Source organism: Eschrichtius robustus, chromosome 18 (genome assembly GCF_028021215.1).
Source record: "Eschrichtius robustus isolate mEscRob2 chromosome 18, mEscRob2.pri, whole genome shotgun sequence".
Taxonomy (NCBI): Eukaryota; Metazoa; Chordata; class Mammalia; order Artiodactyla; family Eschrichtiidae; genus Eschrichtius; species Eschrichtius robustus.
Genome location: NC_090841.1, coordinates 24154293 through 24167002, shown reverse-complemented (window position 1 = coordinate 24167002; position 12710 = coordinate 24154293). Strand labels below are relative to the sequence as shown.

Genomic DNA, 12710 nt, shown 5'->3' with positions numbered 1-12710 from the left:
CAGAGTTTGACACATTTTCCAATAGAAGAAAAATCCAGTTGCCAACTACATACAGGTTCATTTTGGGTTCCTGGAACTGGTAGCACATCAGCATGTCTTATGAAATTTGTGCACGGCATGTTATTACAGCTGTATATCATCACAGAGAAAAAAAATAATTGGTTTTCCTTGGAGTAGCTCTAAGTTGATGTCATATTCAATAACCTTGTAGTTGAAAAATCTATAGATGATGGATGAAGTTGGGACTATCTTTTGAATTTAATTCCTCCTGTGCCAGCTTCTACAGGACCTGATGTACCTGTCATTTTGAGGTGAGTGCATGCAGTATTTAGAAAATGCAGCCAGGCGGTACTTCTGCCAGATAACGAACTATAGAAGAACAGTTTGTCTCATGTGTACAACAGCCTCGTTCCTCACTCTTAATCATGCCATAGAGGAGCCAGGCTAAACTTGGAAGCTCACACTGGGGTCAGTGCCAAGGTGCAGCTTGAATCAATGCTGTGCATCAGGGAGTGAAGCTGGTGGCTTCTCCTTCTCTGGATTTGAGAACTCTGGAGACAGCCTTAAATATACAGGCTTCGAAGGTGGGGTCCCAGGCACGGTACCACCACAGCCCCATTGAGAAGACTTCCTTATGAGACTAAGAACTGCTTTTGTATACGCTGATGATCACTATCAAGTGGGGACAGGGTTGGATTGGGAGTTTGGGGTTAGCAGATGCAAACTGGTATATATAGGATGGATAAACAACAAGGTCCTACTGTACAGCACAGGGGACTATATTCAATATCCCGTGATAAACCATAATGGAAAAGAATATGAAAAAGAATGTATACATATATGCATAACTGACTCACTTTCTGTACAGTAGTAACACAACATTGTAATTCACCTATACGTCAATAAAAAAAATAAATAAATAAATAAAGAGAGGATATTTAGAGCTTTCTCTGGTCCTGACAAAGAAAAAGCCAACTTAGATATATTTTATGGGGCAACTGAATATGTTTAGGTGAACAGCAACTTCCTTGCTTCTTCTTTCCCCTTCCTTAGTGGCCAGCTCGTCTAATTTATCTTGGATAAATGAGTCCAGACTTGGGCAGAGAAGCCTGGTTAGACTGTCCTAGATTGGCCTAGCACTGTATCATCAGCATTTCAGGTTTGGCCTTGGGACTGACCTCAGGACGTGGACGTACCTGAGGCTGGGGATCTGTCTTGGTGTGGAACTTTTGGACTGAACCCAACCTGACGTCCAGTTGTGTCCACATTTTGAAATTCAGATTTATAACATGTGAAATGCAAGTTAATCTGTCTTCCTTGTACTCAGTTTTATGTTGGATAACCAACTAATATACATAGTTACAGAAGAGCAAAGTCCCCACTGGCTTGTATGCCCCTAATTTGAAATGTGTGTAATACAATCTTGATGAAGTTAATCCTACCTCTGACAAAGCTTTTAAATCATTAACAAGTTGGAGGTGGATTACTTAAATATTGTTTAAGTGAATTATTACCTACGAGAGAACAGATGAGGAAAACAGAATCTCCTTACCGATTAGCAGAGCTTCTTTCTCTGATTTTAAGCCTGGGCTTCTTTTCTCAATATTGTTCTCTCGGTCTTGGTTGACCGATGCGACTGTCAACACATTAATTTCCTATAAAGTTAAAAAACAAAAACATACAGGTGTTTATGTAGATTCTGTGCATTCCAACAAAAGCCACCAGGTCTTTTAAACTCTATAAGAGGTCATCGCTTCCATTTATAACTGAAGATCAACTTTTATAAGTGATTGATCTATTTGCCCAAGAGTAGAAAAGTAATTCTAAAACTTAGCCTCCTAGCTACTGCTCCCAGCAAACTAAGTAACTCTTTGCAAAAGTGGCACATTCTGTGCAATTATCTTAATGTTTTTTTTGTTTGTTTTTTTTTTAAAGAGCAGGTGATATACAAGCTGGCTTTTTATTTATTTATTTATTTATTTATTTTATTTATTTAAACACTATTTTATTTATTTATGGCTGTGTCGGGTCCCCGTCTCTGCGCGAGGGCTCCCTCCAGTTGTGGCAAGTGGGGGCCACTCTTCATCGCGGTGCGCGGGGCCTCTCACTATCGCGGCCCCTCCGGACGCGCAGGCTCAGTAATTGTGGCCCACGGGCCCAGCCGCTCCGCGGCATGTGGGATCCTCCCAGACCAGGGCTCGAACCCGTGTCCCCTGCATCGGCAGGCAGACTCTCAACCACTGCGCCACCAGGGAAGCCCCCAATTATCTTAACGTTTTTAATCCATGTTTTGATAAAACTGTTAGCAAAAACTATTTGACTTTAGCTACTTTAACAAAGTTTTTATTTCAAATATGAAAAAAAATTCCTGAAAAGCATATACAGACTCATTTATAATACTATGCAAGTAATTTGTGTGAGTGTGTAGGGAAACAGGGCCTCTTGGGAAGGTGAGATAGAACTGTTGTTAGGAGTGTTTAAGGTGAGTAAGTCTATGTCCTTACACATAACTGCAAAAGGTAGATAAAGCAAAGGTTGGGAAATTGTTTTCTCTGGACACTAGAAATGAAGAATTGCACAGCAAGCCAGTATGTGAAACACTGAGGCTGGACTACTTTTAGTTCTTTTAGTATTTTTAATTTAAAAACAGAGAAAAAGACTTAACTCATATTCTCCCAGACTTGCTATTGGGACTCAAAATGGAGAATGATTTAATAGGAGATCAAATTTAATGATCAGAGACCTGCATATACGGGATGGTAGAATCATTAGGGTAGTGGAGTCTCATTGGAGGGAAATTTCTCACTTAAGATAGGTCTTAAAGAAGGACTAGCACATTGGACAAAGAGTTAAGGATACTGTTTCCATTAGATGATAAGGACTCTGTCAGAAGGACAAAGGGTAGGTAGGGAGGGACAAAGGACAACTTAGATGGTTTGGCAGGTGTTCCCAGGACTGGAATTGGTTACAGGAGAGGTATTTAGCTAGCTTATATAAATTAACAGAGTTGGCCAGATAAAAGAATATAGGAAATTATTGGGAGCATTTTGAACATGTAAAGATTTTACCTGAAGGCATTCAAATTAAGACTGGTCCAAGGCAAGTCGAGCCAGTTAGACTTAAAAGGTCATTAGAAAGATGCTCTTAACACTTCTAAAAAGGGATCTTGGGAAGCAGTCCCAGTAGAAACACAATCCAGAACTTGAAAACAACAAACCCAAAGGTGTATGTAGATGGGATCAGAATATTTTATAAAGAGAAGTCACAGGGAATTCCTTCTGTGATGAAATAACATATGGATGTGTTTTAAGGGCTTGAAGAGTTATAGGAGGAAACAGAGCAGAACGGGAACTCTCATTTCCATTATAGTCAAAGGTGTGTCCAAAAAAAATATGAACTAGGATGATGATTGTATTATTTAAGAAAAATATAAATAATGAAGCTCGTGGCTGAGTGGAAACAGTCTCTCCAGGAAGGGGTGATCTGTTAACAGCCTGGATGATAACTGGGGCCAAATGAAATTACTGAGGAGAGTTTAGCAGACAAGAGGCCCATATTAATTGCCAACACTGAGTGGTGTCCTGAGGCCATCACACAGTTAAGGATCCAGGTTTATTAAGGAAAATGAACCACAGAGGGCAGGCAGCACAGCAGGAGCCAGCAAGAAATGGCAAGGGCAGGCCAGACTAAGCCTAGTCAAGGTGCTGTAAGGCACCTGTCCCCATGTCCAAAGCTGGAGTCATAAAGAAAGGGGACTTTGAGCAGGCTCCAGCAGATGCTACTGAATCAACAAGTCTACAAGGAGCCAGACAGGCCTTACCAGTGACTGTTACTCTGATGATGTTTTAGGGTTGGCTACATGAGGATGGAAAACTAAGAGTCTGTGGAAGTATTTCTTGAGGCTGAATATTGCAGCCTGTGCTCTGCCGACCACAAACGGTGCGTTCCTGCATGGTCATTGTCTGTGACCGTGGAGTAGACACACCTCTCTGCCAGGCTCCGACAGCAAGCAGTCCAGCGGGCCTGGCCCAGCAGAGACCCAAGGCTCGGCAGATGGTTCAGCCTTTGGGTACCACTCTGAGTTCTGTCCAGGGTGGAGATGTTGCTGCTTTTCTGACTCCCCCGGAGGGAGAAGAAGAACTCTGCCAGGAAGCGGTGCAAGACTTAAGCTCATCAGGCAGGTTCCAGTTACAGTTGCATATTGTAGTAAGGTGGCCTCAAGAGCCTACATAAGGGGAACTCTCATTTCCATTATAGTCAAAGGTGTGTCCAAGCATGTAAACAAGAGACTTGGGTCTTTAACATCATTTAGTGAAGTGGACCAACTTGTGACCATTCAAAAGCATTACTACTGACTAAGCATCCTAGAGCCTAAGCCTGCCTCAGGCATGATATAAAAGCTCAGACCCTTCAGAAAGAGACAGACAAATACCATATGATATCACTTATCTGTGGAATCTAAAATATGACACAAATGAACTTATCTACGAAACAGACTCACAGACATAGAGATCAGACTTGTAGTTGCCAAGGGGGAAGGGAGGAGTTGGGGGAGGGAAGGACTGGGAGTTTGGGATTAGCAGATGCAAACTGTTATTTATAGGATGGATAAACAACGAGGTCCTACTGTATAGCACAGGGAACTATATTCAATATCCTGTGATAAACCATAATGGAAAAGAATATGAAAAAGAATGTGTGTGTGTGTGTGTATGTGTGTGTGTGCGTATATATATACACACACACACATATACATATATATACATATATATGTATAATGGAAGCACTTTGCTGTACAGCAAAAATTAATATTGTAAATCAACTATACTTTAATAAAAAATTTTTTTAAAAAGTTCAGACTATTGCTGACAGAGTCACAGAATTAATGAGATGGGTGAATACTTTTGTTATACATTTTGGCAGAGACATAATTTAAAGTTAATATGGGTGTGTTTTAAGGATGAGAAGACAGGACAGTAGTTTTAGATAGCCACTTGATGTGCTGTGCTTTTATCTTTTTCCACTATAACAAAAAAGGCGAGGAGTATTGTAATGACTCGTGACTCACTGGTTCCTTAGAAAAGTAAAGTTAATTTGATTTGTCTGTATTTGTAGTAGAGTTGTTTAATTTAACAGGAGAATTACAGTTATTAGTAGGTGGCGAGTTTGAGGTTGTCTTCAAAGTACAAAGTAGATATAAGCAATATCCGTACCCTCTTTTTGTGTTTTCATTTAGCTAAATTATCATCCAATGTTTGTCAAAAGAGCTCCATCATTATAACTGGTTAAAGGGAGTACACAGAGAGAAGGTGGAACTAAATAATTCCCCAAGTCAAACCCTTCTTGCATTTAAGCTAAGCCTATTTTTACTTTTAGCCACTCAATAAATATTTATGCTGCATACATATATTACATGCCTACCACATGCCAAGGAATGCTAAGTTTTAAAGGATACTGAGTCTAAAAGTGGCAAGAAGTGCATGCTTATCAGCAAGCAATTCTTATAAAAAGGTCTGTAAGAAAGCTTACAGGAAATGTCAGTAGATGAAGCTGGAGAAGTAGGTAGATCTGGACAAGGAGCTTGGATTTTACCTGGAAGGCTTAATGAATGAAGAGTGTTCAACATAGGAGTTATATGAACAATTCTGCATTTTAGGATATTGGTTTGCAGGAAGTGGAAGTAGAGGCAGGGATGCCAGGTTAGAGCCTATTGCAATTGTCTATTTAATTCTGACCTTTTCATAACGAGGGTAGAACCCAAGTCAGTGATGTGCAGAGGGCAAAACATAAGAGATATTTAAGAGGTAGAACTAAAAAAAATCCGATGACCTGGTGGATGAGGAAAATGCTGAGAATGACTAAGTGCCTCAGTGAAAAGGAAAATAGAGACAGAAGCACGTATGGGTGAAGATAATTTGTCCAAATTGGAACTTAAGGTTTCTATGACATATTGTCAAGGTATCTGAGAGAAGGTAGGATCCACAGGTTTTTGAACTTAGAAGCAAGGCCCTGACAGCTCTTTTATGGCCCATTTCTCAAAGTTAGTGTTTGTAGCACACATCCCTGATGTCTCCTTCTGGGACAAAGAAAAGGCTTGCTTATTGCTTGATATAAAAGAGATGGCTCCCTCAAGCTCACTGTTCCTCTCCTGTAACATAATCCACTGTATGTTCAGGCTTCCACCTGGGCCCCTCTATGGGGGCATGATCAGCCTGTAAGATCCATGAGGATAAAGCTGGTGAAGCCAGGACCACTGTCTTGGGAGCACAGGATAGAACCTCAAATGGACATTTGCCAAAACCTTCTCTGAGAACAACCCATCACAAAAGGGACAAATTGACCATAAGGGAGCACATTTTCAAGGATATCAGAGGATGTAACTAGTTTGTGCTTCATCTCTAACTCTATAAATCCATGCTTCAAGTCTAAGTCCTGGTCCTACCTTAAGAGTTTCACATTCTCTACCCAGAATGTTCCAACTTATCTCTTCAGTAATTGGGGAATACCTTTTACTGGGATGTTGGATCGTAAGTTAGAAAGACTTTGCCCCTTTCTTAAAAACTTCACTGTTCTTTTGACTCATTCCTACCCCAAATCTCTGGAATATAGAAGGAAACTTTCATCATTAGAAACATAAAATTAGAAGACTCTTTATCTTTTATCACATACAAATCCTTTACCCTGATAGTTGTAATATACCCTGAAGAATTACGTGTCTACTGGTGAAGGTGTTCCAGATTGCAAACTGGATGTGGATCAGTGCAGATGGAGGTTATTAAGGACAAATTGTTAATGGTGTACAAAGCGTACACTAGGAAGGAAACATTAGGATGGGGATCAAGAGTTTCCGCACAGTGAGATCAATAGGATTATGAAATAATATTCCAAAGGAAGTGGTAAGAACACCATTCACTTGACACAGTAAAAAGCACTCCAGACTAGAAAATGCACAATAAGTAACAATTCTGCACTTGGCAGGAGAATGAACAAGATTATCTAATAAATCTTTTCTCAGTCTACCTTTTAGCTCTAATTTCTGTGATACTTAGAAGGAATCATTAAAGGGCTGGAAGAAGAGGTTTTTCAACAACTGAAACTAGATATCATGGAGGTTTTTTTTAGACTTCTTAAAGGTTAAGCTACTCAAAGGCAGAAATTTCCCCTCTAAGAGTCCTTGTCAATTACTTTAAGAAACGGTCAAAGTAATTTATCCATTTAGAAAAGCTCTTTTTTAATAATTTACTGAGCTAGAATTGTGCTTTGCTGTTGTTTTGTTTTTGTTCCCCTGTACCTACCCAAGCCCCTAAGAACCAAGAATACGGTTTCTTCAGCCTGATAAAATCCTTTCGTTATTCCTTTCACTTCATTATTCCTGTGACCTGCTTAACTTTAGTGCTATTTGCTTTCTGCTGCAAAGCTTCTTGAATACATGGTGCATACCCACTGTATCTACTGTCTCACCACCTGAAACCTCAGCTTTCTCATTAATCACCCGATGAAACTATCCTTTGAAAGATTTTCAGTGACTATTTTCTCAGTCTTCGTACCATGTGATATTTGACATCACTGACTCTGCCCCCTTAAACCATCTGCCTCATTTGCTTCTGTTACATAAGAAGTCCTGGTCTTTTTCCTCCTAATTTTTTATTTCATCTTCATTGGTTTCTTTCTTCCCTCTGCTGGCCCAGTACACATGGATAAGAAGGTTACTTTCTCCTTTTATACTCTAACTTTGGTACTTTTGCCAAAGCTCAGTCACCACTTTTTCTTCTCTGTTTCCTTTGATCAGAGTTCTTTCATTCTCACGGGTTCAACTATCGTCACACTTAACTCTTTAGCTTCTGTTCCTTATCATCAACTGACCACTGGGTTTGTTTGCTTGAAATTATCACTTCCCATTTCAAATTCAGAATGAGAGGTGGTCATAAGGTGGTAGGAGACATACTACATGCTTAAGTTTTAGCCTTGGCTCTTCCACTAACAGTTAGTTGACCTGGGGCAAGTTATGCAACATCTTTAAGCCTCAAATCAGTTGTCTAAAAATGAGGGCGCTGGGTAGGGTCCATCACCTCTGAATAATGCTTTATGGAACCCCATCAGCTCTACAGAGGTGACATGGAAGGTCCAAGGAGCGGATGTCTGCTCAGTCAGAATTCCCACTCCATTACTACTTGCTTCTGTTTTATAAATACAGGACTTCTATTTAAGGCTTCATTGAAAGAAATGTCCTTATTTTGAAAAATGTGTGAATCCAAGTCCTTCCTGATGTGGTGGTTCTTCTAAAATTCTATAATTTTATGGCTGAAGTCCAATTCACCTCACATGTCAGACTGCATTTTCTTCTAACTTTTCTGTTTCTATTAGTAGCACCGTCATTCTTCCACTTGCAGGCCTTTGATTCATTCTCTTCTATCCCCTAAGGCCTCTCTAGATCTGAATTCTATCAAGTATCTGTGAAATGTCTCTCATTCCCCTTCCGCATTTCCACTACCAGTGCTCTACTATCAGTTCTCCTCGTTTCTTACTTGGACCACCGCAAGAGCCTCCTACCTTGTCTGTGCCTGTGGTTTCTTCCTCTTCCAGCCCACCTTACATGATATTACCAGATCAGTTTTCTAAAATGCCACTTTCATCTTGTCAATCTCCAATTTAAAACTCAGATGCTTTCTGAAAACCCATAGGAAAAACTCCGATGCTTTCCAATAACCCATGGGAAAATGCCAGATTGAGCCTGGCGTTCAGGTTCAATCCTACCGATACAGCCTATCTCCTTTAGATGTTCTGTCCAGATACGTTCTTAGAAAGCTCTCTCCTTTTCTTCACCACCTCCTACATATATTTTTACATACAGCACAAGTCCCGTATCTCTTAAGGGCATTTACTCCAGGCTATTTGTACATTTTCCTTATCTCAGCACATTTCCCCTGTCACTTCTGTGGCAGCTGGCCACTTATACATTTGGAATAAACTGAGTCACCTGTGTTTGCTTCCTCAAAAAAACCGCCAACTTCTTAAGGGCACTCACCATATCCAAGCAAGTGAGACAGCATGGCCGAAAGGGATCCGTGTTCTCATTCTGTCACCATTATTTACGTACTAGGTAACTTTAGGCAGGGTTATCTCTGAACTTTCTTTTACATAAATCATGGATAATAACCTATACCTATCCCCCGGGGTGCTGTGAAGACCAAATGTCATATGTGACATGGTGCTTTTGAAAACTATAACCTTCCAGGAATATTGTGGCATCACTATTATCATGATTGTTACTCACTTTTCTTATCCTCAGGACTGAGTGGATACGGCACAGGTGCATAATACATACTTGGGGTACTGAATCTAGGTGAGAATTCTGTATAAGACCTTGACTACAATTATATAAAAACATGTATGCAAAAGTGATAAACTGTCATGGGATTCAAATTGTACATATTTTCTGTTTTCTAAATGTTCTGTGGCACTGTTCTTCTACTGCTATCCTTATACTTTAAAAAGAAATAAAAAGAAGCCTAGGACAGGCAGATGCCATTTTGAAGAGCTATATGTAAGCACAGCCACTAGCTGACTACTTCACTGGGTAACATACCAAACGACATCCTCCCCACACCACACACGTATGAAATCTACCCTGTGGCCCTCCAAGGGCTGGCGGGCCCTATAGGTCCTAGCGCAAGGTGAATGGGGCAGTTGTCAAGATCCGCAAGGTGAAGATTCCCCATGTCACTTCCCACACCGTCACCGCCACACCATAAGGCCTCACACTCCATGGAATCAAGGGCCCCGCAGACTACGGTCAAGATGCCAGTTAGCTACTTCAGTATCCTTTACTCAGAATTTTTTCAGAGTACCCAAAGCAATCCATCAAGTGATAGGCCAGTCTCCACTAACCTTCAGGGATTACTCGTAAGATTAGAACCATGGTCAGAGGAGGAAGGGGGATGGGGATACGTCTCACACTTTCCTTTATGAGCCAGTGACTGTCACGTAGCAGGTGCCCAGTGGCTGATAAATGAAGGAATGGCCCACAGACAATGGCCTGGAATAGTGAAAAAAAAATGATGGATTTGGACACGGAAGACTGGTTCTAATTGCCACTCGCTGTGTACCCTTGTTTCATGATTCCTGTTTGTAAAGAGAGGGATTTGAAGCAGATGAGCTCTACAGTGTCTTCTTGCGCCAATATTTCATCTCTGCTGCGTGCCCTTTTCCCTGACTTAGAGCTTCCCTTCAGAGTAAGGCAGCCAACTGGGTACTGACAAGATACACTTACCCTGGATTTCAGTGCCAATAAAATTAGAAGGAAGAGAAGAAGAAGAGGGAGGAAAAAAACATTTAAAAAGAAAATGGATGAGAAAAGGATTGATGAGAATGAGTAACTGAGTAAGCTTCAAAATTTCTTACGGTTCAAGGGAATGCAAGAATGCATCAATCCCCAAGAGTGAGCAGGACCTCAGGAATTCTCTGTGGCTTAGAAGTCCCAAGGCCTCACTCATCTTACCAGTTGCTGAAGCTTGGTACTGCCAGTCCTGAGGGTCATGGGTGCCCCCCCCCCCACCTGTCCCTTTCCTCAGAAGCCTTTGATGTCCAGGGTCTGCAGAGGGGAACCTCAGAGCCCCAACAGGCTTCAGCCGCAGAGAGACCATTTGAGAGCAGATGTGCGGAGCGCCCGCCCTCAGCCAAGAGTTACTGATTCATCACAACACTAGCACATTTTACACACTGGGATATGAGCCACCTCACTGGGCTTCAGTTCCTGGACTCAGACCCAGAGTGCATGCATTATGTCCTAAGACAACTCCAAGATTTTCTAAGATTTCCACTCGCAAAGATTAAAATCAGTGAGAACTGTTTATGCATCATAAAAAGGACCCTTTAAGGGCTTCCCTGGTGGTGCAGTGGTTAAGAAACCGCCTGCCAATGCAGGGGACACAGGTTCGAGCCCTGGTCCAGGAAGATCCCACATGCTGCAGAGCAACTAAGCCCGTGCACCACAACTGCTGAGCCTGCGCTCTAGAGCCCGTGAGCCACAACTGCTGAGCCCGTGTGCCACAACTACTGAAGCCCCCGTGCCTAGGGCCTGTGCTCCACAACAAGAGAAGCCACCTCAGTGAGAAGCCCGCGCACCGCAACGAAGAGTAGCCCCCGCTCGCCACAACTAGAGAAAGCCCGCATGCAGCAACGAAGACCCAACGCAGCCAAAAATAAATGAAGAAATAAATTTAATTCAAAAAAAACCTTTAAAAAAATAAAAAATAAAAAGGACCCTTTAAGAAAGAGAAAACTCACTGTGGTTTAGTTACCAGAGATATCCACGTAAAGCATTTCTCCCGGTGGCTTTCTTTTTAGATCATTCTTGGTTATATTTATTTAATAAACACATATAGTGCTTAATTTGTGCAGGTAGTATTATAAGAGCTTTACACATATGAACTCACCCAATCCTCCTAACAGCTCTAGGAGGTCAGTACATTTTACAGATGAGGAAAATGAGGAATGGAGAGGCCAAGGACTTGTCTAAGGTCACACAAGTAGTAGCAAGCAGACTCGGGATGTGAACCGATGCTGTCTCACTCCAGACTCTTAACCACCATGCTGGGCTGCCTCTCTTGAATGGGCTGTAATGTCAGCCTATTACAGTCCTTGTCAACTGAAAATTGCCTGTTGAGCACTGGGACGCCATCCCCTTCTGAGGGCTGCCAGCAGTCCGGGCCTCTTGGGGGGCCAGCAGGGGCTCCGGGCTGGCTGATGAGCGGTGGCTCGGGTGCAATCGTGAACGCAAAGGGGAGCAGAGCAGAAAGGCAGCAGGGGCCTGGCCCAGGAGCGGTGTTAGCTGGGATGGGCCTGGCTCTCTGCTGCTGTTAGGTGGTGACACCTTGTCCTTTGGACAAGCGTGACTTGTAACCACGGTCCGTGCAACAGGCACGCAGTTTGGAAGATGTGTGCGGGGGAAAGCCGAGGTCGAGGCAGCGCTCCAAAGACCAAGTGAGGGCCACGGGCAGGACCGGCCAAGCAGGTGAAGAGACTCGGGCAGGGGGACCGGGGGAGCCCCAGGCATACCCCAAGTATGTGATAATAAAGCAGAATCACTGAGGTGATGGGATAAGAGAGAAAAGCGGGAGATACAGAAGCCATTCTAAAGGAAGAATGGACAGATTCTGTGTGTGAAGCAGAGGAAAGAATTAAAAAATTTTCAGCCAAGTCTGGACCACTAGCAGAGTAATGATGCTAGAATCAGAGGTCACAGAGAATGAGAAGCACTGGCTCCAGTATTTCAGAAATACTGGATGTGAGGTCTTGGAAAGGCAGCTAGAAATATGGGTCATAGGCTCAGGATAGCATCTGGGCTGGCAGGGGCTCTCCAGCCCATCTGCTGTGTCTCCCCCCGTCCCCGCAGGTAACGGGAAGAGTTGTCCCTGCCACCCTCAGAGTGTCTCTGCCTGGACTTCGTGTGCCTGCGCCACCTGCAGTCATTTCTCTACAAAGCGACAATGTCCTCAGTCGCTAGCACAGTCCCCTGCACACGGTAAATCTTCAACCAATATTTTTTGAAAGAATAAATGGTAGACTCTCGGTAATATCTGTTGAATGAATCTGTTATTACCCAGAGAGGATGAACTTCATAGGTGAGACAGACAGTCACAGGATCTGGTCAGTACCCTTGGCTGGGAGTGATTTCCCGGAAGTCCAGGAGGACTACATATAGTGGAGAG

At 42.5% G+C, this 12710-nt stretch overlaps 1 protein-coding gene across 6 annotated transcripts in view; it reads right to left on the bottom strand.

The window, feature by feature from the left end:
* Positions 1–12710, bottom strand: part of ENOX1 (ecto-NOX disulfide-thiol exchanger 1) — a 312330-nt gene that overhangs the window by 39949 nt on the left and 259671 nt on the right. For all 6 annotated transcript variants that reach the window (XM_068526692.1, XM_068526691.1, XM_068526690.1 and 3 more), the window contains one exon: positions 1553–1655. In XM_068526692.1, coding sequence (XP_068382793.1) covers positions 1553–1655 — 103 coding nt within the window. The remainder of the gene's footprint in view (positions 1–1552; positions 1656–12710) is intronic.